This window comes from Pipra filicauda, unplaced genomic scaffold (assembly GCF_003945595.2).
Source record: "Pipra filicauda isolate LSUMZ 115617 unplaced genomic scaffold, ASM394559v2 scaffold211_size2331000_pilon, whole genome shotgun sequence".
Classification (NCBI taxonomy): domain Eukaryota; kingdom Metazoa; phylum Chordata; class Aves; order Passeriformes; family Pipridae; genus Pipra; species Pipra filicauda.
Window position 1 is genome coordinate 2,253,208 of NW_024104323.1, and position 26,752 is coordinate 2,279,959.

Below are 26,752 nucleotides of genomic sequence, written 5' to 3' on the forward strand. Positions count from 1 at the left end.
AATTTCAACTCCCACTGAAGCTCAGAAATGGTCATGAAAATTATCAAATAAGACACAGAACCAGAGGAAAGATGGACAACCTTCAGCAGAAAGGAAAATACCAAGTATGCAATTTAGTTATTCAATATACTGCCAAACACTGATAATATAAATATTGGCCTGTAAGTAATGAAAGGACTAAATACAAGTCATAAAAAAGCTCAGTGACACCTGCTTATGGAATAACTGCTTGGGGGGGAAGTACAAAACCTAAAAATGAAGGAATAAGCCACGTTCTCCACATCAGGAAATTATCTCTCAGTCTTTTTCTCCCTGATTTGGCTGTAACAACATGAAAATGAGGATTTAAACAGGGGATGGTGGGACAAGGAAGCTTCCAGCCCTCCTGTGCATTATGTACAAGGATGGAGGAAGTGGCAGCACGAGGGGGGCAGGAGATGGAGCAACATCCTCCCTAAGAATAGCAGGGAGAGAGGTATTTTCAGAAGAGATTTTATAGCTTGGGAGAGCTTATTCCTTCTTGGAAGTTCACCAGCAGTCATGATTTAGGACGGTGTGAAGCATGAGATGCATTTTTTGGGGTAGATTTAAAGTAATGCTTTTATTAGCTTAGCCCTGCCCAGGTGAGGAGTGTCTTGTGTAAGTGCTGAGTAACGTGGTGTGGGCTGAGCAGGTCACACAGATGGTGCTGAAACTATGCAAGAAGTTTGGGGTTTTATGCAGTGAGTAACACTAGAGACACTCTGGCAGCAAGAACTACCTTCACACAGTCTGGGACTACTTAAAAAAAAAAAAACAAAAAACAAAACAACTCTTCAGGCAACAGCTTTGGCAGCCCCCAAATTCACTTTTATGCTGTCGCAGGTTTTTTCTGTGCTAACTCGAGATTTCTAAGAGCAACAAAGGAAACCTGTAAACTCCTGGATGGCCAAAGGTGCTTTCTGAAGCTCTGCAAGAGTGTTTTAATAGAAGTGGGAACGTTTAGCACTGAAGAGTGAAGTCCTCTGAAGAATTAAGCACTGCACACAGCAATACAGAAGGTATCGAAGTCAAATGCTGCACCAGCTGGATTAGTTTTCCTCTCTGAAAACACAGATAAAACTAAAACAAAGTCTTAACTTTTAGAAAGCTTATTCCAGCTCGTGGCCAAATCAGCCTCTGTCCAGTAACCCAAGGATTTCTGCATCCCAGTTTGTCCCACTGCTTTAGGCTGGGGCCTCACAAACGAGCTGTGGGTTTCTGGTGCTGATTCCTCTCTGATTTATGTAGGTCACCCAAACTGCCCTTGCACACCTTCAGAGCCCTTGATGATAATGCTTGGCCACAGGCAGGCTGTTAAACACAGTGTCTGAAGGTCTGGGAATGCCTCCCAGCCAGAGTCATCCTGTCCCCATGGTTCAGCTCATGGAATGGACTTTTCCCTCCCCCAGCTACACGTCAAAACAAATTTGATGTCTGGGCAACGTTTTATGCAGTGTATGTGCTCTAAATCCCTCCTGAGGCTCAAAAACTTCCAGGGAGAGGTCTTTAAAGTGCTTAAAAACAACATAAGCCACAAAATACATATATATATATATATAAAAATCTTTCCCTAATAGGGATCTAGAAACTTAATATGACCAGCAGAATGCTGCTGTGCTGCTCAGCACACACAGCCTCAAAAACACTGACACTTGTGAGGTGAGCACAAGTACCTCAAGAACAAGACACCAGGTTCAAAAAGAACAAAAATAAAAAGAACAGATAACCATCATGATCAGCTTCTTGCAGCGTTGTTCTAGTATTATATTCTTAAAGCCTATTTTCAAGAAAAGGTCATTACAAAGGGAAGTGTGTTTGTGGAGGAATTCTGCAACATAAAAAAAAAAATATAAAAAAATGCTTCCTCTGTCACAGGACTGCAAGACAAACCTCTAACACAACTTTCTGTGCTACAACAATCAGTTTCTTGTGCTCTCCAGCAAAAATAAAGTGAATCTTGATGTTTAAGCACACAGGGGTAAAAACTGAAGGGAATATTTCAATGGAGTGTTATCCTGCAGCAGTGTAAGCATCCCAAGAAAGAAAAAATGCTACAAAAATCCTCTAACAGACAGAAAAAAAGACCATAAATCTTCTAGGCTGTCTTACAGCCCAAAAGCTCTTTTGCCATGAAAGTATTTCCATGTGAACACAATGAAAGTCAGGATGCCCAAGGACAAAAATGGTCTCTTGGGAGCTCTGGCCAAAGAGACAGAGCTGCTTCCTTTCCTCTTGGTTTTGTCAAGTAAAAAAAAAAAAAAAAAGAAATAGAATGCTCAACTCTACTTACTGAAGGACTTTAATGACAAGTTTTATGTGTTTTAATATATCCAGTCCAGGGGGCAAGGTGTTATTGAAGAGAACAGCAGGAAAGGAGCATGTGCAGCATGTCCCTCTGGCCCAAGGAAGTTTGCACCATTGAACCTACAGCCAGGGCAGTGTTTGTGCAGCAAAATGGTGCAAACAACAACAAAACTAGGCAACATTTCAGTTTTCTAAACCTGCAGCTTTGCTTTGGTGTACAAGTGCAAAGCATCCCAGGCAGGGAGACAAGTTTGACCTGCACCTAAAAGATGGGAATGAAACGTGTGCTGACTTTTGGAGAACCGCAGAGGCAACACAAGCCCTCCCAGCTGGCTTGGAAAAAAAACACCCCACAAAACTCAGGCAAGGAAGGTCCTTCTACAAGAAAATAAAGAGCATTTCACTCAGGGCTGCTCTTCTAGAAGGTTCTTACGTGGCAGCTTGAGGCCGAACCACCACCCCTCCTGTGCATCGGCTGGGCCGGCGCGGGGACTCTGTCGCCATCGTTTCTGTGCTCACACCTGCAGGAAACACAGCCCTTTTTAACATCACCTGTGCAAGGTTAATTGTTACAAACTCCCTGACATATTCTTCAAGGTGGTAGCAGAGAAACTCCACCCAGACAAACCTGTAGGTGCCTTCACAGCACTTCTTTTTTTAAGCGAAAGAAAAGCACGCGCCAAACCAGCGATTTCTCTTTGCAGTGTCTCAGTCACTGCAGCTCCTGGAGTGTTTTGTGGAAGCAAAAAAACACCCCACAGACCTGCATGATAAACTGGAAAAGCACCTTCGACTCTCAACCCTTTCAACCCAAACAATTCCACGACTGAAGACAGTGGTACAGGCACACAGGTGCCGCCATCATCACATAAACCCACTATTTACTGCTGTCTTGGAAAATAATTATATAAAAATAATATACAGTCACAACTGCAGTGTATTGTACTCTTGAAAAAAAACGGGTTACACTGAAGCTCACACAAAAAGTGTGGTGGAACACATTCTGCTGTTCCATGTCAGCTTTTCGTGCCACCTGCGAGCTTTTCTTCACACTTTGTTGTGTGAACATTCTGGGCAAGGTTCCTAGAGGCAAAAAGCACTTGAGGAGCATCACAGATCCCTGCCAGCTCCTCAGTCCACTCGGCTGTCCCGCCACCCCAAACCAAGAACCTGGGCACAAAGTAAGAGAAAAAAGCCAAATCCCCCACGTGGTACCAATCACCAGCATCGTTTCACGTCGGGGCAGACTCTGTCAGGGCCAACTCATTCAGCGAGGCAAGACAGCCACCCGGAAATTAATTAAAAAAATAATAATTAATAACAAAACCTCCAGGAACACAACCGCAGCGTGACACGCACGTGAAGGAACCGCAAAACACAAAATGGCACGGGAGGGATGAACCCACCCTCGGAACACCTGTGCCCGCCCAGCCCTGAGTGCCAACACCTGGTGCCACCCCCGCGAGGGGCAGGGAGCAGCCGAACACAGCCCAGCCCCTCACCTTCGGGGATTCCACACGCCTGCGCCCCAACCCGGACACCCCGTCCCCCCCCGCGGCCGGGCCGGCCGGGCACCCTCAGCTATTGAGCAACTCCCACCCAAACGCCGCGACCTGCCCGGCCTTTTGTCCCCCTTCTGGCCGCCCGGTGAGCGGGGCCGTGTCCTCGCCGGGACCGCCCGGTGAGCGGGGCCGCGGCCTCGCCTCCCGCCCCGCGCCCTGCCGCCGCACCGCCGGGGGTCCCTCAGGCCGCACGGCCCGGCCTGCCCTGCCCGCTGCCCGCCGCCCCCCGGCCCGCCCCGGCCTCGCATCCCCGGCGCTCGGAGCCCGCTCGGAGCCGCCTCAGCGCTGCCCCGCGCGCGAACCCGCGCGCCGCCCCCTCAGCCCGCGCGCCCCTCACCTGCCGCCGCTCCCGGCGCCACTGACACTGTTTGGGACCCCCGGGGCAATGACAACCAGCGCTCCGCGCCCGCCACCAATCAGCGCGCCGCGGGGGCGGGCCGCTCCTCCAGCTCGGCCAATGGGCGGCCGCGCCGCCGGGTGGTGGGCGGGGCGCGGTGGGACGCGGCCGAAGGCGGGCGGAGCCACCTCCTCTGGCCCCGCCCCCCGGCTTTGTTTACATCGGGGATCTCGCGAGAGCCGCCGCGCGCACGTGGGGCGGGGAGGGGAGGAGGAAGGCGGGGCCGCGCCGGATTGGCGGGGGTGGAGCCCGCCCCTGATGGGTGACGTCACGGGGGCGTGGTCACCACCGGGAGGGGACCGTGAGGGGACCGTGAGGGGACCGGGCGGGCGATGAGGGGGTGACGAGCCTTTCCCGGGGCGAGAGCGGCTCGGCGGGGCCCAGGGAAGGTGAGCGTGGCGAGAGGAGGACGGGGAACGAGCAGGAAGAGGATCCTGGCGGGGTGAAGCCCCGCGGGGCCGAGGCAGCGGCTCCTGAGGGGCAGCAGCGGGTGTCGCTCAGAATGTGGGTGCTGTGGCAGCGCTGCCCCAGTGCTGGAGAAGAGAAGGCTCCGGGGAGACCTTAGAGCGCCTTCCAGTGCCTAAAGGGGCTCCCAGAGAGCTGGAGCGGGACTTCGTACAAGGGATGGGGTGACACGGCCCGGGGAATGGATTCACGCTGACAGATTTAAATCGGATATTTCCCTGTGAGGGTGGTGAGGCCCTGGCCCAGGTTGCCCAGAGAAGCTGTGGCTGCCCCTGGATCCCTGGAAGTGTCCAAGGCCGGGTTGGACGGGGCTTGGAGCAGCCTGGTCTATGGAAGGTGTCCCTGCCCACGGCAGGGGTGGCACCGGGTGACCTTTAAGTTCCCTTCCCACGCCCCCAGGCTGTGATTTATGTTTGCAGTGCCCAGCGGTGCCCGCAGCACTCAGGGTGACGCCCCTGGCCCTGCTCGGCTCAGGTTTCCAGCAGCAGCTCCAGGAATCCACCCCGTGAGCACGTCACCATCTCTGCATACCTAAAGAATTAAACAGCCACCCAGCAAACACCCACAAAGCACCTGTTAGCAGGTTTTTGCACATACTGGAGCTTTATTTCTCAGGAGAGGAAAAGTTGGTGTCACTTGGATTTTACCAAAGGAGCCTGTGCTCACACACCAGGTGTAAATTCCCACTCTTGGCCGTCTCAGCTTTGAATATTAATTTCAGAGAAACCAAGTGATAAATAGGTGGGCAAAATACTCAGGAGTAACACTCCTGCAGGATCCCCTTTGGACAGACTGGTACTTCCACATCCCCAGACAGCACTGCCTTCCCAGCAGGGATGAAGGAGAATTGGACATTTTCAGGAATCAAATCCCCTGGGATTTCTGTAACCATGGTAACAGATGGCAGGCCTGGTTCCAACCTGTGTTCGACTGTTCCAGCAGTAAAAAATTGGATTCTGTAAATAACCATAACTTGGAATAAATTCCTGGCCTTTTACTTCCCCGTTAAAACATTTTAAAAAGTTCTCTATTGCTCCAGTAAACATTCAGTATAAATTGCCAAGATCACTTCCATGATAAACCTGTGTGGGATGTCTTGTTTCCTAAGTGGAAAAGGGGAGAATATTCAGATTTGTAATGAATGCAAAACAAACATGAATTTATTTTGGAATAATAAATTCATATTATACTGTTTAATAAATAACAGAACTCGTGCCTGAAATAAAATTAAAAAATGAAAAGCATCCCCTTGAGATTTTCATGTGTTTTATTGAGGTGAACATACACATGGTCCACACAGTCAATGAAAATAGTCATAAAATAATTTAAGAACTTGTGTTGGAAGGTATTAGCAGCACCATCAGTATTGGAATACCAGAAAACACGTCTCCAAAGGGCAGTTATGCCTGGATAAAATGCCATCATCTGGAACAGGGGATGGGAATGGCTTTGTTGGATGCTCTGGGGAGTTGGGAGTTTTTTTTAAAACACACTTTTTTTTTTTGGCTAAATACTTTTGACGATCATTGTTACAAAAAAATACAACTAAATAAGATACTGCATAGTATTTTAATGAACATAAAATCGACATGGAGGTGTGTAAAGCAAGACCCAAATCTCTGCTTCCACATACATTTCGTTTCTGAGTAGAGAAATCTAAAATTTAAAACCAAAATATAGACCTAGTGTATTCTCTAAAAGACACACCTTAGGTGGAACATATTGGACTACGAAAATACATATCTCCCATTCTGTTTAATAATTTACTTTAGTTAAAAAGTTGTGAAATTCTCCTCACAAGAAGCGTATACAAATCGATGACTTTAGTAAATTAACAAAAAAGGATTAATTTTTTGTGTTCGTTTTTTTTTCCTTTTTTAAAACAAGGTTTTAAAACAATTATACAAGGAAGAAAAAAAAAAGAGACTACATTTATATGAAGGAATACAAATTTACACACATTTTACAGTGACTTATACCCTACACATCTACAAAATTCACAGTTATAATACAAGCAAGTACAAGGCCGGGAAGAGGGGGTGGAGGGGGGGGGAATAAAGCTGTCGGATACCAAAAAAAGTTTTCTACTTTTATTAAAAAAAGATAAAAGAGTTTCCAAAACTTTCTGCGGCCGCTCCGAGCCTCCCTCAGCACACGCACACGGCTTTCCTGGGCGGGTGGAAGAGGCCGGGGCTGAGCTTCTTCTGCCCGCGCAGGCTGCGCCTCATGGCCAGCTTGGCGGGGGTCCTGCGGGCCGGGGCCTCCCCCTGCGGGCCCAGCGCCCGGCCCAGCCCCCGCCGCGGCTTCTTCACCGCCGGGCCCGAGTTGGATTCCTCCAAAGTCCTTTTAAAGTTCGCCGCGGGCGTTTTCTCCGCCTCCTGCGCTTTAGTTTGGCCGGCAGGGGACACCTTGAAGCCTTTTTGGTCCGTGCCTGAGCTGGCGGAGTTGGAGGGGGCCAGGCTGACCGACAGGCCGCTGCCGTAGGATTCCTGTATCCGCAGAGCCAGCGCTTTGCTGCACTTCTCCTCCTGGGGGCCGGAATCCTTCGGGGCTCCTCCCGAGGGAGCGACGCTGCTTTTGGCAATCTCGGTTGGCAGCTCCGGGTACTTGTCTGTGAGCGCGGGGCTGTGCAGGAGGGGAGGGACGGGCTCGGCGGCGCTCAGGCGTGGCCACGGCTCATCTTCGGAAAGCTGAGGGGGAAGGAAAATACACAGTTAGGCTCAAATATAAGCCTCGACCTCCTCACTCTCTACAACTCCCTGACAGGAGGAGGGAGCCGGGGGGGGGTTGGTCTCTTTTCCCAGGCAACGATCAGCAAGACAAGAGGGCTCGGTCTTGAGCTGTGCCAGGGGAGGGTTAGGTTGGATATTAGACAGAATTTCTTTCCAGAGAGGGTGCTCAGCCATTGGAATGCACTGCCCAGGGAAGTGGTGGATTCTCTGTCCCTGGAGGTTTTTAAGCTGAGACTGGATGTGGTATCAGTGCCATGGGCTGGGAACCACAGCGGGGTTGGATCAAGGGTTGGACTTGATGATCTCAGAGGTCCCTTCCAACCCAGCTGATTCTGTGATAATCACAGAATGGCTGGGCTTGGAAAGCACCTTAAAGATCATCTTGTACAACCCCTGCCAGGCTGCACCCACCAGACCAGGTTGCTCCAAGCCCCGTCCAACCTGGCCTGGAACACTTCCAGGAACGGGCACTGTCCTTTGGGGCTGCAGACAGTGTGACAGAACTCCTCTAAACCTCATCAGAGGCAGAAAAATCCTACTCCAAAACTGAGTTATCTTTTCTGCACGTCGAGAGGTGGAAGATGAGACTGGATCTGAGCTGTGAAACCCTGAGGGATCCACAGGCAGCTGCTGTGGATTTGGGGAGCCGTGGACAAAGCAGTGCCTGGAAGCCCTGTCCTCTCCTTTTCAGAGCAGCATTTTCCACCCTGCAGACATGACCTCCCTCCTTCAGGCACTGCCACAGGGCCCTGTCCTGCCCCCAGGAGATCCATCCACCATCAGGGGGCCAAACAGCAGCAAGAGGCTTCTGACCTTTGTCACACCCGAGTCCTCAGTTACTGCATAACCAGGTTAACAGAGATGGACCAACTCCTCACCAGTGTCCTCACTGCCCACAGAAAGGTGGGGAGTCAGAGCTATTCTAAAAATGGCTTTATTGCCTCTGGTTTCCTCCAGCTCCATCCCTGCCAGCACTCCCAGCCACTCCCCAGGAAGCACAGTCTCTGTGTGTTGGGCAGGAGCTGTTTAATGATGTCCTGAGAACCAGGGACTTCCCAAACTCTGACCCTCCCTTCAGCTCCTCATCTCTTCTGCAGCCTCAAAGAAGTGGTTTTGCCTCATTCCCAGTCCTACCGACAGGAAAATGGGGACAACACTTGTTCTCCCCATCCACAGGGAGATTATAAAAATTAGTGTTTATGCAGTGCCCTGAAGATATGAATTATGACCTTATTAAAGATTTAATTGTGAAGAAATCCCTGGTTACTCAGAGAGTCCTTCAAAAGTAAATTTCAAGGCCACGTTACTCCACACACCATCAGTGAGAGGCAGATGACAGTTCTCATTTTAAGAAAATAATGTGCTGAAAACTCCAGTGCTCACACAGCTCCATCAGTCAGAGCAACACCTCAGGTGAACAAACAGATGCTTTTCGAGTCCCAGCCCAGAATAACTCCAGTTCTCCTTCAAGGTGAGTTCCAGGGCCGCTCAGCACTTGGCAAAAATCTGATCCTGAAGTTTATAAAATGCCCTCCAAAAGAGAGGATAATCAGAATTGTTTCCAGCATCCACACCAGGTTTCCGCTCCTCTGCTGCTCCCCACGTGTAAATAAAACCATCTGGGTAAGATTCTTTTGCTACATTTACCAACAGGAGAGGGAAGACCTTTATGGATGGTGTTCCAAAGGTTATTCCTCAGCTCAGCCCCTGCAGGATCCATGAGGAAGCAGAGCAGCTCTGGCAATGCTGCTGCAGCTCCTCAGCCAAAGTTCTGACATTGTGCCTCTAACAACAATTTGGTTTCATAATTTTATTGTGCAGGACATTTAACTTATCTCCAACATCTCCTGCCTGCTGCAAACAGCTGAGCCTGGAGAAGGCTTCAGGAAGCCAAGGGAAGGCAGAGGATGGACTGTGGAGAGGGATGTGACCAAACAGGAAAAATAAACCATGAATCACCATTTAATGTCTCAACAATCCAATCAATCTTTATCACTGGCCCCAGGAATACTGGAATTAATTTGGTATTAGTAATTGCTGCCAGAAGGATAAGCAATTAAGAAATACTTCTGTTTAATTGAGAAACTTTGGTCTCCATCTATTCCCAGATTAATTGTTTTGGCAGGTAGCAGCTGTCAGGAGTCAAGGCCATCCCTGCTTCCCTCACAGAAACTGGGATGATCCCTCTGCAGTAAAATTCAACAGTATTAATTAATTGCCAACCTAAATTAGATCAGACGTTTACCTGCAGCTTTCTGTACCAAAGTATTTCTGTTTTGTTCTGCAAATGGATGCTGTTCTCTCTGGCCATATTTGCTGGGACCAACCAAATGGGGCTTTTCCCTCCTGTGATGTTGCCCACACCACTGGGATCCCAAAGGATCATGGAATAAAGGCCTTTCCTGAATCTCTCACCACCTGCTTCCATTTCTGCAGATTCCCAGTTCACTGAATCTACTCAGATGGAGAGGGGGAATAAAAAAAAATACAGACTGTCCCTAAGCCCTCATCCAGAACTGCTGGTTCCTGGATATTCTGCAGCCAGCACAGCTCAGTGATTCCTGGTAACAGTTCACACACAAACCAGATGGCACCATTTAAAATTTTAGGAGTGCTTAGAATTCAGATATTTTTCCCCCTCAAGATTTTTCTGGGGTTTGAGCTCTTTTCACAGCTCTCCATGGATGGAAGGGGAGGAGACAAAGGTGGAGTTTGCTGTTTTATGAGCAGCTTCTTTCTCCCAAGGGAACGTTCCCAACTCCCTCTCTAATTTCTGCTTTCTTTTCCTTTGCCCAAAGGACAGTTATCCACAGATACTGCAGAACATCAAAGGACAGTGACTGAAATCAGGAGCAGCTGGGAATTACTGAAGCAAACATCCACTCACAGCTACACTGCACTTCTTACAGGGGCAAAGAAAAGGCCACAAAACAGAACAAAATAACCTTCTGAAGGGCTCTGCTTTATGTTGATGGTTAAAACTTCCAGCCTCAAGAAAGACCTTCTGTTACAATGTCTCTTCCTCCAACAAAGAACATTAAATCAACCACAGGAAGATAATGAGACCTCCCAGTGCAGAGAGAAATGTTCTTTATATCAACATGTGCTGGTATAAATTAACCCATGAGTTACCTTAGAGGAGAAAATAAAAACCCACAGCCAAACAATCCCAAACCAAGCCCCACAAGGTCAGAACACCCCTACAAGCACCACTCTGCAGCTCCCCAGCTGTGCTGCACCAGGACGTGGCAAGGCAGAAGGGAAACTGCAGCCCAACCTTATTCTCTAAGGGGATGTGCTGGGTTTTTTCCTTTTTTAAACCTCTGATCCCCAGTCTGATTTCTTCCTAACGGGCTCCCTTGGATTTTGGGGTGAATCTTGGAAAAAACTTACCCCTAAGAGTGCATTTCAAGCTGTGTGAACCACGTGCATAAAGTTACACTAATAATTTCTTCCACACTGAGGGATCACAGATCCAAAACTACTAACAAACCAGCAGCAGCAATTCTGAGAGGTTCCTACATTAATACTCTGCCTTTGGTGCTCCAAAGTCTTTTAAGAAACAATAATAAAAGCTGGCCCACTTCTCCAAAGCTTTGCACGTGGAAAGAGGACGTGGCACAGAAGGTGTCACAACTGAAACACATTATCTAGACACACACGGTGCCTGGCCCAGGGTTAAAAACACATTGAAAACATCAAAAGGCAACGTTAAACAGTGATTTAAATTGAGAGGTCAGTAGTTTCTAAGACTATTACTAAATCCTTGGCAATGGTCTGACTCCACCATGCCCCAGGAAGCTGTCTAAGGGGAAATTCCTCCCGGGGGGAGCACTGCAATGCCAGGCTCTGACTCCCTTCTGGGAGCCAGACTATTTTTGTTCTGAATTAAAACCCAAACATTTACACAACTCTTTAACAATCTCCTTCTTTAAAGACTTTACACACTGGGAATATTCCTTGCAGTGTGAGGTTTGCATATTTCTTTTCCAAAGCATTAAAAAAATTGTTATTAACGTGGTTCCTTCTGCATCTTCCAGAAAAGTCATACCTGTTTCTCAGTGCTGGCTCAAACCTGAATAACATACAGAGCTCCACATTAAAATACTGCATCTTACAAACTGAAAGAGATGTTTGCAATCAGATACTGAAGGAGCAGGACTCTAATCTAGCTGCCTATGAGAATATATCCAACTGTGCAGTCTCTCTTACGTGCTCAGTGCTACCTTTTAAAATACAACAAAAAACCCACTCGTAGCTCAGCTGCTGCCAGGGATTCCGTGGCACATTTACCTTGACAGGGGGGGTGCAGCAGCGGGAGGGGCTCGTGCTGTTGGTGTCAGGGCTGCTGTAGCAGGGCCCCTCGGCCAGGTTGAGGTACAGCTCCTCCTCGTGCTCCCAGGGGCTCTGGCTGTCGCGAGGGGGGTGGATGCAGATCACGATGGCGCTCGTGTTGTCCGCCCGCAGCATCCGCTGCCTCCAGCGGCCCAGGGCGCGGCTCACCAGCATCTTGGCACACGACTGCCGGTGCTCTCCCTGCTGGGGACACGGGGGACACGTCAGGGACACCTCAGAGACACCTCAGGGCCACTGGGAGGTGGCACAGGGGCAGCACAGCCGGAGGTTTGTGCTCCTGCGAGGCACGGGCTGAAGGAGCTCCAGCCGGAAACGCGGGAGGAAACACTCGTGGAAACCTCTTCCTTCCACCTCTTCCTTCCACCTCCATACAAGTGCTCTAAACCAGAACACTGCACCAACAGCCTGCCTGTGGCACAACCTACAGCCCTCCCAAAGCCTCTCCAGGGTTTACAGAGCATTTACTGTCTGATGCTCCACTACAGGAATTCACAGAATCCCAGAATGTGCCGAGCTGGGAGGGACCCACAGGGATCAGGGAGTCCAACGCTCAGCCCTGCACAGGTCACACCCTGTGCCTGAGGGTATTGCCCAACTGCTTCTGGAGCTCTGGCAGCCTTGGTGCTGTGACCACTGCCCTCATCGTAACTGCTTTGTAAAATAAACCAGAGGATAATTTAATTCAGTCTAAGCAACTGTCTGCACTGTGACACGAGCCCTGACGTGAGATAAATTTGATTTTCGGACAGCATTTTGTATAACCTCCTTAGAGAAGGAACACCATGTCCTTTATTACTGAGAGATACCATTCTGGTGGTCACATTTCCCCAAAATGACAACCAAATAATAATAATAATACACTCAACAATGTTATTTGACATCAGCCTCTACAACTAAGCTGTTCTAACAACTTTATGTTGTGGCAAAACTGAATATGCCCAAATAACAACCCCTTTGCTGGATACTTCATTGCTCAGTCTGAGCGATTTTTAGAGGTAAAAAGTATTAAATTTCCACTGCTCTCACCACGAAGTACTTCTTCTCCTCGTGATCCTGGCACATGGAGATGGCATCCTGGGGTGGGATCATGTTCCAGAGCCCGTCACTGCCCAGGATGATGTATCTGTGTTTCTGGGGGTCGATGGTGTGAACGCTCGTGTCGGGTTCAGGGGACACCACAAACTCCCCACTGTAGAAGTCGTAGCTCCAGAGGTCACCTGGCAAAGCAGAAAATGGGTTGGAGTGGTTACATTCCACGTGAGAAATCTCCATCTTGGAAAATACAGATCAGTGTTCCCGGGAAAACCATCGGCACCAGGCTGGAGTCACCAGCAACACAAAGGAATTCCAGCACAGCTGCTGTTCTGCTGCTGTCACCTTCCAATCATATTTAATGCAACAAATTAAGCCACATTCAAACCTATGTTTATGGGAGATCTACTCTCTTCAAACTAGTTTTTGGGACAAGGGGAAATATCAGAGATTAACACCTCGAAAATGGTGAAACCTCAGTCGCTGCCCAAAGTAAAACCCACCTGGATTTATAAAGTCCTCCTCAAACAGAAGTAAGGCCTTACTTTGCTGATCCCACACCAAACCTGCAAATATTCGTGTGGGCAGGTGCCACAGGGAGGGGACAAAGGCAGAGGGGAAGGGAGGAGACTGAGCTTTCCCCTGCTCCATCCTCTTTCCCGTCCCTCTTCCCTCTGCATCCCTTGCAGGGCTGCTGGAGCCTCCTTCCAGCTGAACACCCTGTGCCAAACTTCAGAGCTGGAGAGCAGCCACAGGAACACGAGGAGTGCTGAGTTCCAGCAGGGAATGAGAGCTGCAGCCTCTCCCCAGGATGGCCTCAGCCAGGGAACCTTTCTATTTTTACCCCTCCCTCACCGTGTGAATGAGTTGGGGGTCACCTTGGCAGCAACACATCCAAACATCCCCTGCACCCAGTGCTCCCTCCAAACCCTCCTCAGGTAAACCCCCCCCCATCAGAAAATTCCATTTCCATATCAAATTAGTTCAATTTCATTTACCAAGTATATTTGAAAAAATTTAAATCCTTCATTTAAATCAAGAAATAATTTGTGCTGGCACCTTCTCTTTCATTTCCATGCCCACAAACAACTTCCCATAGCAAAAAGCAACAAAAAGTAACATTATGAATTGCAAGCACTGGCTAAGCTTTTCTGTGCAGGACACACGGCTTTAAAAGCAGAAATTAATTAAAATGTCAGAGGTGAGCAGCAAAGAGAAGCTCAACAACTCCAGCTCAAGAGCAAAGGTTTGTCAGGCTCTTGGCTTTTTGCTGCCCTCACAAAGCCTGGAGCTTCTTCCACATCCATCACCACCCTTTTAAAGATAATAAATAAGCTTTTTGTCTTCCTACTTCCCTCCATTAGCTTTGCCTTAGGCTATCAACAGCTGAAAAGACTCTTCCAGGATGAGGGAAGGGAATACTTGGGCTCAATTAGTGCTCTCCACCGCAGCAAGGAGGGCTGCTCCACCCTCATTAAAGCCCCAATTCTCCTCCCCAACAAGCACACGCTGCTAATGAGCCCTAATTAACAGCCAAGGCTGCTCATCCAGAGGTGCACCGGGCCCCCCCAGACCCCAGCAAAGCCAGCTGGCAACGGCAGCCAAAGAAAGAAATCCTGGAGCACAGGAGCTGCAGCACAGGAATCACTGGATGGGAATCACCACCCAAAGTTCCTCCCATCGACCTGTCGTGGATACAGCAGGTGAACAAACAGGAGCCTGGGATCACAAACCCACCCTTGGAGGCCTGGCAGCATCCATTTCCAACGTGCTTAATATTTTTATGCTGCTCTTTGCTTCTTTGTTCGCACTCATGTAGGAGAAATGACAATTGTCATTCACTGAATCGTTGTTTTAATTAAAATCCTGGGCTGGGTGATAAAAATAACCTGCTGCTATTTCAGTTGGGTTCATGGATGAACATGTCATCGTGTCCATCTGCTGCTCTTCCTGAGCAAACTGCCAAGTAATCACCACACTGATTTCAGGGGATCTTCTCCAAGAGGAAGAAGGCTCCTCACAGGGATAACTGGGAATATCACAGTGGTTATAAAGAGGAAATACACAATAATTTATTCCCAAAGCCATAGGATGGAAGAGCATTAAAGCCCAATCAGGAATTAACTGACCAACCAGACCAGTCAGGAGCTACTGGAATCTCAGAAGAGCCCCAGGATTCACAAACTGAAAGAAAATAAAGCTTTTGGTCCTTAACCCAGCAAAAATTCCACAAAGAATACTTGAAGCCTGAGGCATACAGTGAAATTCTGCCTTCCTCAGCCTAGGAGGAAACAACCAGTACTTGTGACTGCCCTGAAGAACAGGGAGAACTGACTCTGGTGTTCATTTCTCAGCAGGCTGCTCCATGGACCTGCAGAATTCCTGGCAGGAGGAGCTGCCTCGGGATGCTCTGCTCGGGGAGGGGCTCTCAGACCCCCCAGAGGCTGATCCCTGTCACAGGGCAGGGACAGTGAGTTTGGATTTATTTTCAGCACAGGCTGAGCCAGAGCTTTGTGGAGCTGCTGCCCAGATGGAATGCTGTCATTCCAATGTCAGCTGTGTGCCCTCCCTGCCTGGCTGGAGACTCGGGAATCACAAACCTGGAGAGCTCGGGAATCACAAACCTGCAGAGTCCCTCCCGGGGCAGCCTCTGCCCCAGCCCTGAGGAGGAGAGAGGGCCAGGGAGGCCAGGCAGGAGGCACAGCACACTCTTCCCTGAGCATTTCAAAGGGCTCTGAAATGTTTAATTCTGTTCCAAAGCAAGCAGAAGGACAGTGACCCTCTGGCAGGCTGGGAAGGAGGGATCCCGTGACGCTGGGATGTGCCAAAGGCTCCTGTTACAGCACTGCAATGCCAGGCTCTGACTCCCTTCTGGGAGCCAGACTATTTTTGTTCTGAATTAAAACCCAAACATTTACACAACTCTTTAACAATCTCCTTCTTTAAAGACTTTACACACTGGGAATATTCCTTGCAGTGTGAGGTTTGCATATTTCTTTTCCAAAGCATTAAAAAATTGTTATTAATGTGGTTCCTTCTGCATCTTCCAGAAAAGTCATACCTGTTTCTCAGTGCTGGCTCAAACCTGAATAACATACAGAGCTCCACATTAAAATACTGCATCTTACAAACTGAAAGAGATGTTTGAAATCAGATACTGAAGGAGCAGGACTCTAATCTAGCTGCCTATGAGAATATATCCAACTGTGCAGTCTCTCTTACGTGCTCAGTGCTACCTTTTAAAATACAACAAAAAACCCACTCGTAGCTCAGCTGCTGCCAGGGAGGCAACTGAAGCTCCAAACAAAAACACCCATCACGTAAGTGGGCTGGACTGGATTAAACCCAAAGCCTTCTTAGAGCAAAGCATGTCCAGAAGTCACATAAATCAAGCCTTTCATTCCTGTTTCAGGAGATGCTGCTTTGCATACAAAATACAAAACCAGCTTTTGGTTTTAATAGAGGAAAGAGACATTGATTTTTATAAGTGGGTCCAAACCAAAAACCTGGTTTGATTAATCCCAGAGCTTTCCAAAGCCCAGTTTTATCTGACAGGGCTGTTGCTACAAAGGGAAGACTTGCAGAACTTCCTTTTTTTTTTTTTTTCTCCAGTGCCAGGGAAGCAGAGCTGGGGGAAGTGAGACAAATCCCTGCAAGGATGAGGACAGGAACCACTGGAAACCAGTCAGGCTGAGCTGGGGGGGGATTTCACTGCACCCCTGGCAAGCCAGGCCTGGAGCCACGAGGGGAGGAATGGAAGCAGTGTCCCATCCTGATTTCCAATCAGGAATGATTAAGGAGAGCTCAGGCTGAGAGATGGGGACAAAACTGCAGGGACAGCAAGCAGAGAAGTGACACAGAAGCACCTGAGGCTTTAAAACTTTCTGCACTCCTTGAGCAGTGTGTTTTTAGGAACTTGTTTCATTTACACACTATTTCAGTCTAACCTGTAGAAAGGATGCCACCCTCAACAGAAAAGCAAAGTACAGCTAAGAGAACAGTATTTCAACAGCAAATTACACAAATAATTGCATTTGAAATGAATGGTGAATCAAAAGCTGCTCCTAAAGCACTGTTCATCCCTGGAAGTGCTCAAGAACAATTTGGACAGGGCTTGGAGCAACCTGGGCTAGTGGGAAGTGTCCCTGCCCGTGGCAGGGGGCTGGAATGAGAAAACCTGCAAGAACTCCTTGCAAAAGCAGAGGCAAAGAGCTCAAATGACCTGCAGGAAGCTACTCCCAGTGGCTGGCCTTGAATTAAATCCTTCAAATGAACACCAGGGTGGAATTTGAGGCTTCAACAGCCAATCCTGGGCAGCATCTGCTCAGCTGGAGAAGGGGCAAACCCCAAGAATGCACTGCCCAAACCTGGCTGAAGTTCTGCCTTTGGGAGAAGGGTTTGGGATTGTTTTTCTACATTGCCAAAGGAGAGGCAGACTCCAGTAAAATAATGGTTAAATGCATGTAAAAAACCTAGACCATCATACAGGAGTCTACTGAGATCATCTGAGGTCAGCAACACCCTCTTCCCCGGGGTTCCATGGAATGTGCATTCAGGGAGCTTCACAGAACTCTGGCATCCAGGAAGTTGCTCTGGGAAACAGCTTCCCTGTCCCTGTCAGAGCCAACATTCCTGCAGCTATCCAGGGATTCCCTGTGCTAGCACACAACTCCTTTTAGGGGGCAGCAGGGAATTCCTGCTCTTAGGAAAAGTCCAACCTGCATGGCAGAGGCTGCCCTACCTGAAATACAGGGCTGAGTCTATTATAGTTCCATATAAAAATCCAGGGAAAGGATGGCTTGTGTTCCCATGTGACTGGGGGGTTTAACTAAGGGGTTCTTGGCTCAGCTTTCATCATTCATTAATTTAAACAACCCCCAAACAGCTCCAATACTTCAGGGCAATCCCTCCCCACAGAACCCACTCACAGCTGCAGGTCTTGGCTCCACACCAGTTCCCAAGGAAAAGGGGAGGGGAACAGGGGAGAAAAAGTCTATAAAATATTTACCAGATTTAGAGCTGAGCTAATTTACCAACAAGAGAGATCCCACATAAATCAAAAAGCCCTTTAAAAGCCCCATTTCTGCCACCACACTGTTAGCAGTGAACTCACCCGGGCTGGGGGATATGAACTTAAACAGCAGCTTAGGAAAACCACAACGACTTTAGGCTGCACTTGCAGGAACCCCCAAAGCCCAGCCATTAATCACCCTGCTTGTCTGCTCCTTCCTACACTTGCTTCTTGTTTCAAGTGATACCAAGTGTAGCTTCTCTCTCTACATCCCCTGCTTAGTGCAGCACCTTCCAAAATTACACACAGAGCCAGATTTCCAATCCTGGGACTCCCTGGGATTCATATTTATTAGGAGGCAAATTAGTATAAAAAGAGATATTTTCATTGCCCAGGAAAGGTCAGCAGAAATAGCTGTGAAAATGCAGAATACTCTGTTACAGCTTAAAATATTCCATTAGAAGGCAGAGAAACCTGCTGCATTCAGCAAAAGCAGCTTAAAGATGCTTCACAGGGACAGGAGGAAGCCCAAATATTTCTGCCTTGCTCTGGGGCTATAAATAAATTAAACATTATTTAAATACTTAAATACAGAATTAAGCATTCCACAAATGCTTAGTTTAGGGCAGAAGGGCACTTGTGACAATCAGAACAGGAAAGGGGATGTCAACAGAGCTCATCTGGCCACAAGGTTTCTCTTGGGCCAGGATTCTTTCTGTGCCACGAGTTGAAGATGCCAAAGACTCTTCCAAGGATTTACTCCAACTCCCCAGTCGGTTTTACTAACCACAAAATAAACTCTATCCTACCTAAAATATGGCCCATAAAGGCTTGAAGCTACTGAGAAAATGTCCATACAATTAAAATTTTATAAGAGCACCATTCCACCACTTTGATACAGATCTGGCTTTTAAATGTTCACTGCAAAGTTCTCCTTAAGCCTGGACAGATCCCTGTGTTTTAAGGGAAAAAATAACCAGCAGACACCAACACTCATGGGTAAGAGGCATCCAGTGATTCAGTTATGAAGCACTTCCCAAAAACTATTTGTCACTAGTTTTCCAGTACTGCAGTATGCCTTTTTGTCCTTGGAATAAAGTGTTTCTCAAAGACAGTTTCCCATTATTAGTGCTCCCACAAAGGCAAGTTAACAGATAAAACACAGACTTGACTTTCATCCCATTCTATGCTAAGTCTTAAAGAAAAAAGACTCACCACAGAGGACAGACTGAATTCACCTGCCATCCAGCAACACTTGAGTTTTACCAACCAGTCAAAAATTCCAGTCCTGTTATCTCAGCAAGAAAAAGACCAAGGTGCTCTCCACCCTGGAGACAGTGTGCTGCTTATACATTTTCATTTGCACCAGAAATTAAGTCCCATCCTTGTAAGGCTGACACTGAAAACCCTGGAAGTTTTAAGGCGGGTTCTTCTCTCACCGACGCCGCCTTTTACAGATTTCAAAAAAAAATAAATCCAGATTGTATTCAAAATGAATTTAAAAGGCCCAGGCTTGCAAAAAAGCAAGTGCTTGAATCCCTCGAACTCCATGTTTGCCCCCAGCACAGCACTCACCCAGGGCTCTGGCCACGGCCAGGAAGGGGATCTGGTCGATGACGGTGCTGCGGCGAACGGGGCCGTTGTGGCTCAGCCGGGGCCTCTTCCACACCACACGGTTCACTCCGGACTTGTTGATCACGCTGGAAGCAGCAGAGAGAGGCAGAGGTCACACGGGAACAAAGGAGACAAAGCCAGTTAAATATGCAAATCCGGAGGCGATAATGACAACGCCCTCGGGGCAGTCCGAGGCACAATGAAGTGTTTCAAAACACACCGTGCCCCTTAGAGAGCTTCACTCCTTATTCAGCCGAAGGGAAAAGTGAGAGGTGAAGGGCAGAAGAAAATAAAAAGCAGGGGAATGAAGAATTGGAAGAAAACTCTTTGTCAGAGAAAGAACAGAACCGAATTTGCCCCCCTCATCCGAGGGCCATCAACTCCAGCTCACTCAGGTGGATTTACCACTGAGTTCCTCCTGCAGCCTTCTCCATCTCCCAGAGTCTGGCAGCAAAGAGCAGCACAGCATAGTGGAAACAAGAGAAGAGAAAGGAGCAGCCTGCTGTAGGGATTCCCTTGCAGACACAAAAGGGGAATTGTTGCCAGTTGCTGTCTGCTGGAAGCAGGAGATGGGAGGAAACAGCTCTGTATTTGCATGTGAACACCTGCTCTGAGGCACTGAGCTGGTTTGGCTCTCACAGATGGCACTGAGGGGTCAGAGAAGCTGCAGAGCAAATAACTGGGGCAGCTGCATCAGGCAGGGAAGAAAGAACAGTGTATGAACAGCCAAGGAATAAGAGCTAATGAAACCAGGAGCTAGCAAAGCCTGGTCCCAGACAAGTTAAGAACTAGATACTTGGAAGTTCCTTTCATCCAAGGAACAGCCATTGGTAATTAGGAACTGAGCAGCTCTGGAACAGCCTCAAGATTCCTCATACTGAAGCCATTCAAGATGCACTTCCTGAGACTTCAAAGGCCTTAACAACAAGGGCATGTTGAGCTCCATCCACAGCACTGCAAAGTCACAAACACCACATCCTAAAAACTGATCTCATCCACATCCAACTAATGACCACACAAAGCTCACTTCAGTCATTAGCTGAAAGAAAACCTCATCCCACGCTCAGACTGTTACTAGGAAAAATCTCATTTTAATGGAAGATTCAATTATGCTCTGCCCTTAACTGTTCCCAGTTTGCTCTCATGAAAGAGAGGACATTACCAGGCACAGCTGCACAGTTCCACCCCACTCCTACCATTTGCCTCACGGCCAGCCTGGGAAAAACAGGAGGAGCACCAGTAGAAATAAAAGATTAAAAAAAAAAAAAACCAACCTAAAACCAAATTAAGCATTCCTGTAGACACAAAGCTTCAGGGAATGCTGCTCTGAAGCTTCAGAGACTTTCAGTCTCTGAGATGCACAACTTGGAAACGTGCACAGGGACTAAAACCCAGCGGAACTGCAGGTTCCCCCTTCTGCAGAGCCACCTGATGGAGTCCCAGCTGCCAGAGACACAAATGTCTGCAGGTTAATGGGCTGACAGGGCTCTCACATGAGTGATGGCAACAGGAAAGCCTTTGCAGAGCCCTGCTCTGGGAAGGAAGCACCAGGGGAGCGCTGAGCTCCCTGAGCTCCCGGGAAACTCCACCAAACACGAGCCCCGAGGTTGGTGCCCAAACATTTGTGCCACCTGACGGCCCTGCCTGCTTCCCCCTCACCCACAGGGAACACACACCCACCCCAGCTTGGGCATTCCAGCCTCTGCCAGCTCCTGACAGGGAAGAAACAACTCCTGCCCAGACACGGCGTTCTGACGCTTACAGGGGGTGTTTAAACACAGCAAATCCAAACAGGAGTTGGTTTCAAATCTAACCTTTATTTTTTTTTTTATGTCCCCTAAGCAGAAGCTTTGAGGAGCCCACTCAACAGCTGCCATTGTCATCTCAGGAACAATGCAGAACACCTGAGAAATTACAGTGGTTTGTGTCAAAATTTGACAAACCCGGTATTCCAGACCTCAGATCATTTTACTTATATGCAAAGGTAATTTTCCCTATCTGCAAAGATAATTTTCTCTAGGTGCAAAGATAATTTTCTCTACGTGCAAAGATAATTTTCCCAACCCCCAGATTCCTTGGAATTTAACAAAAAATAGGTCAAACATCACCATCTCCACTTTCAAAGTGCTGGGTGAACACGTACAACTGCAAGCACACCTCAGCTGGGCTTTTTAAAATTCTGTATATGCCATAAACCACCAGCAAAAAAACCCAACCATGTAACAATGGATCACTGTAACATATTCCCCAACAAGCTATAAAAACCAGAGGATAATAGAAATACACTGTGAGATTCAGCTTCTTGCGTGACCCTCTCGAAACAAGCTTAGCTCAGTCAGAGCAGACACACTCACCTGCCCCCAAGGCCTTCGATTCTCTCCCTCTCTTTGGGCAGCTCTGGCTTGTGGTCCTGTGTGACCTCCACAGCTCTCACAAAGTCGTCCTTGGGGTCATCCTGGACCCCCAGCACCACCCCTGAGTCCCCCACGTGGGCCACGTACATCTTGGAGCCGCGGATGATCACCACGCTCGCCGTCGTCCCCGACGTGCTGGGCAGGCCCGTCATGGTCTTGGGCCACTCTGCTGCAGGGAGAGAAAAGGCCAAGAAAAGGCATGTTTTTAACTCTCTGGAGCTGGGAATGGTCCTGAAGGTCAGGATGGAGGGTGTGCCAGAGGCTTGTGTGATGTTACAACATGGCCTGGGCTTAACTGCAGCACGGCCAGGGCGAGCAGTGCCCCCGGGGCACCCCCACTCTCCTCACAGCAGTTTGAGCTACAGCTTGAATTGACACAGACATGGAGATAAAGCCACTACCAAAGCACCAGAATAGGACTCGAAAAACTGCCTCCTCTGGCTTAATATTCCAAGCACCACTAGAAGAACCCAGGGGAAGATGTGCTCCTCAGACAGGATCCAGAGTGTTCATTAAGACCTACTGTTCATTTCCCTGTCTGAACAAGTAAAAATGTCACGAATTCCATTATTTTGTCTGGATACTGGACTGGCAATCAGGATTTCTGGATGTTCCTGATCCCCTCAGAAGGAAGGAAAGTGATCTTTTATTTTTATAGCTGAACAACAACATTTAGGCTGAGCAACATCTCAACCGTTTTACCCACATTTCCTTTGAGAGGACTGATGCAGACTGGTTAGAGATGCTCTCCTTAACCCAACATCCAACTTCTATAGGAGATACCCCTTGAAACCAGAGCAACAACATCCCTACACTGCTGTCAGCTACACATGGTTAAGGAAATCTCCTTCTTTCTCAACTGCTTTTCCCTCAAACCACTGATATTAACTTCCTATTACACTGCTCTCCCTATCTATGTCCAACCCAAATTTCCCTTTCATGCCTTTTCTATTTTTACATCTACTTCCAAACCTCCACAGAGACATCCCCATTCAGACAGCTCAGCCAAAGCACCTCCTCCCCGCTCCAGCTCCGAAATCCCAACTCCAATTCCCAGTTATCAGTTGATTTCAACTGTCAACAGCAACCTCCTGTTTCCTCTTCACTGCACCCACTCACGTCTCCAGACAAACTCCACGGGGAGACTCATCTCCCTGTCACATTCTATCTCCTGCACTTCACAAGTCAGGCTCACAAGGCAGGAATTCCACCCTGACACAAGCTGTCTGCAGGGAATACCCCAGCCAGGCTGCCAGAGCACCGGGCTCTTCTCTTTCCTGGGACACAACAAACACACCAGAAACAAAGAGACGAGAAAAGAAGAATTCAACACAATTACTCCTTCCCCTCTGCGAAGACACAGATTTTTGAACTTCCACGGCTTTAAGCGGAACCAAAAAATGAGGAATTTAAGTTCTAGTGTTCAGATGCCTGAGGGAAAAGTGCTGAAGGAGAAGCACAATTTATAGGCAGGATGAAGGTGAAAGCTGCATCCCCTCGGCATGAGCTACCAAGACATCCAGCACAAATTTAAACATTTGAGCTCTAACAGCGTTCTAGCTTTGTGTTCTAAATACTAAACCACACTTTCTCCCTCGGAGTAGCTTTATTTCAGGAACACAAACATTCAATCAGCTTATTGGAAGCACTTTGTCTGGCAATTTTAACTGTGGATATTAAATGTAACACATTCCAAATGGGAGGAAACGAGGGAGGGAGCCAAGTGGTAATGAGGACTTCAACCGTGCACTTAACAGAAAACAAGCTGCGACTAATGAGTTTCTGTCAGTGGAACAACCCCTCAACAGCAATAAAACCTATCAGAGAGTCAAATCAGTCTTTATGGGGACGAGGAGACAGAGAGGAAAATCACCCACTTGTGAGAAAAAGACCGATAGAGCAGCCTCAGATTTTAGGCTCGACAGAAGCAGATCTGATCTGCTGCTCAGCAGGGACTGCACTTGGTGCCTTGCTCCTGTGCAGACACAACTATTAGACCCAGCACAGCTCTCTCTTAGGACATTTAGAAATCAGCAGAAGCAGCAAAACCATGGAGTTTTCTTCTGAGCTCAAGTATTAGAATTGAAGCCACTCATCCCCCTCCTCCAGGTACCAGGAGCGTGTCTTCAGCAATCCTGTCACCTGAGCAAGAACATCTTCCTACAACAACTTTCCCCTCTACTTGAAAACCACTACCCTTCACTCAGCCTTGTAACTTTGAGCCCATAAACTCATAAACTGGATTTGTAGCTTCCAATGTGAACCTTTACTCCAGAACCTCTTCAGTAGAAATTTTTATTACTATAGAATTAACGCCAAAAATTATCAGCAATGCCAAAGGGGTATTTTTCTCTTTTAATTTTTCTGGTACTCTCACAATCAGTGTGGTTTGTGTCTATCCCAGGAGATGCAGAGGGTGATCCCAGAGCTTCCAACACAACCAACAGAGCAGCCGAGTGTGGGCTTCTCTTCCAACTGGAAGCAGTAAAGCCTCCATCCCCCACACCACAATTCCAAACTGCTCTTTGACTTTCCGAGATACCAAAACACCCAGTTCTCCATTTCATGCCCACAGTGTCACCTCCACAAGTGCAGCCCAAATCATTAAGGCCAAACATACTCTGGAGTTTACAAAACACCTCGAACTGTCATCAAACACTCACAGCTAGAGCGATATTGTTTCTCCCAACAATTTAAATTGCTTCCACAGCCCCGGTGGTAATTGCTAAACACTCCTTACTGAAACAAGGCTTGCTGCACTCTGGCACTTCACCTCTCTGCCTTTGGTCCCAGTGACAAATAGCACACCAGGGATACCACAAGCAGAAAACTGAACTCCTTATCTTCTCCCCCCTGCCCACACATCTTATCACCCAGCTCTGCAGCCCAGGAGGGCACCCACCCCAACATCAGGGCTGTGAGCAAATTCTGCTGCTCCTAAACCTCACACACCCTTTGCTCTCCACACAGAGTGCCCTCGACCCTGCTACTCCTTCCCCTGCATTTCTCAAGCATCTGACATTTGCACAACTTCTCCATTTTGCTGTTCAAGAAAAAGGAAAACGAAACTGTTTTGACGTTATAATCCCCCCCACCCCTTGAATCACTTCACTGAAATCCCCCGGGGGTGCTCAGAGTGCAGTTCTTGCTTTTCAGGTTTCCCTCCCGAGCCCAACTGTCATTATGTCACGGTGTTTTGGATCCGATTTTCCTGTGTTACACACCCTTCTGTCTTCATATGCTGGATGCTGCTGTCGTATTTTTTTCTTCCTGAGGCTTTTGAACACATAAATCCACACACAGTACACACACACTCTACACATCCTATATAAACAATAACCATACTCTAAACCATAACCTTCACCTTACCCATAAAAAAAAATACCTTTCAAAAACTCAATTCTTCAGTCTCACTAGACGCAGGGAGAAGGAATAGCACAGGAATGATGACTGTCACCTGTCTGGGCACTCTCTTTCCTTTACCCTTCCCTATTTAGGACCCCTGCAATTAAGCAAACAATATACAGAATATTCAGGATACCGAGCGTGTTCTCTATTTTGGCAGGGACCCTGCATAACCCCCGATGCTCACACAACAACACGAGTACCCGTTATACACCAGCCACATTTCAATCCTTCCATCAGGACTCACAAAAACAACTGGAAGCACACTTAAGGAAAAAACGCCGTCCCAGCCCGGTTTGCTAAAATTATTTTTTTTTAAACGATCCCAGGGAAATCTAAGCGGGAGTCCCGCGCAGTTCCCCAGGGCAACAAGGCGAAGACATCCAAATAAATCCGGTTTGGAGATCCGACCTGTAATACGCCGAAAACAAACCGCAGCTCTCCCATCACACCATTCCCAGCTACACAACAGCGCGTCCTCACCGCCCTGTGTTTACATCTCTTCTCTCGCAGCCCGCGCTCCAGTTTTTCTTGTTCCACCGAACCACTCGAGCCGAGACCTCGAATGCCACCCCGCGTTCTCCCCGCTCCCGGCACAGGGACGGCAGAGACGGAGGGGCAGCGATGGAGGGGGAGCTCACAATAGTGCGGGGGAAGGAAAAGGCGGCTAAAACGCGGAGCGGCGCAGGGGGGTGGCGGGGTCGGTTCTCCCGCGGGAGGGAGCGGAGGGTGCGGGACTTACGCAGCTTTTTCCACATGGCGCGGTGGCAGGCGATGAAGCCCTTGCGCAGGGCCGCGCACACCTCGGCCGGCTCGGCCGAGCCGAAGCCCTTCTGCTTCTTGATGAAGCCCCACAGGTTCTCCCGGGCGAACTGGGCCGCCTCCCGCCCGCCGTGCCCGTCGCACACGGCGAAGAACGCGACGGAGCGGCGGGGCCGCCGCCCGGGGCCGCTGCCGGGGGGCTGCGCTCCCTCCTCGGCCGCCCGCGGGGTCCCCCCCCGGCGCCGCCCGCCCTCGGCCGGGGACTCGGCGGCGCCGGGGCCTGCGGGCGCCGCTCCGCCTTTGTGCGGCCCTGGCGGCGGCTCGGGCTCCACCACGATGTGGGTCACGTCCTCCATGTATTTCCTGCCGCCCTGGTCCGAGAACACGCTCACCCCGAGCGCGTACGGCCCCTCCATGGGGAGGAGGAGGAGGGGGGGGAGAGGAGGGGGCAGCTCGCCCGCCGCTCCCCGCCCAGCGCCGCCGACAGCGAGGACTATTGCGGGTGTCCCCGGGGCCGCCCGGGCATGTCCGCGGCGCCTCCCGCAGCCTCCCGGGGCCGCTCCCGCCGCGCTCCCTCCGCCCGCCGGAACGGGAACGGCGCCGGCAACGGGGCCGGGCCGGGCCAGCGCCCCCTGCGGGCCCCGCCCGGCACCGCCGCGCAGGAAGGGGCGGCGGGC

General features: G+C 49.0%; 2 protein-coding genes and 1 long non-coding RNA gene across 11 annotated transcripts in view; 1 reads left to right on the plus strand and 2 right to left on the minus strand.

Moving 5' to 3' along the window:
- The window catches only part of BCAS3 (BCAS3 microtubule associated cell migration factor), a 317,385-nt gene extending 313,101 nt beyond the window's left edge, over window positions 1-4,284 (minus strand). For all 8 annotated transcript variants that reach the window (XR_005563467.1, XM_039381061.1, XM_039381059.1 and 5 more), the window contains exons 1-2: window positions 4,225-4,284; window positions 2,759-2,846 (exon numbers count right to left, since the gene is read on the minus strand). Coding sequence is in view for 7 of the 8 variants with exons in the window: in XM_039381061.1 (XP_039236995.1) it covers window positions 2,759-2,829 (71 nt within the window). In the remaining variant the exon portion in view is untranslated. The remainder of the gene's footprint in view (window positions 1-2,758; window positions 2,847-4,224) is intronic.
- Window positions 4,285-4,629: 345 nt separating this feature from the next.
- Window positions 4,630-5,760, plus strand: LOC120323216. Its single transcript, XR_005563469.1, has 2 exons — window positions 4,630-4,673; window positions 5,169-5,760. It is a non-coding gene; the product is annotated as an uncharacterized LOC120323216 (long non-coding RNA).
- A 238-nt stretch (window positions 5,761-5,998) lies between these two features.
- On the minus strand, window positions 5,999-26,661 carry PPM1D (protein phosphatase, Mg2+/Mn2+ dependent 1D). 2 transcript variants are annotated; one of them, XM_027726903.2, is made up of 6 exons: window positions 26,056-26,661; window positions 21,849-22,077; window positions 19,456-19,580; window positions 12,864-13,054; window positions 11,775-12,017; window positions 5,999-7,439 (listed from the first exon to the last, which is right to left on the minus strand). In XM_027726903.2, the coding sequence occupies exons 1-6, from the start codon at window positions 26,489-26,491 to the stop codon at window positions 6,897-6,899; spliced, it is 1,767 nt and encodes a 588-aa protein (XP_027582704.1). In that variant the 5' UTR covers window positions 26,492-26,661; the 3' UTR covers window positions 5,999-6,896. The 2 variants fall into 2 exon arrangements, with proteins under 2 accessions (XP_027582704.1, XP_027582703.1); XM_027726902.2 differs by having other exon boundaries at window positions 11,775-12,020.
- Between the last annotated feature and the right edge of the window lie 91 nt (window positions 26,662-26,752).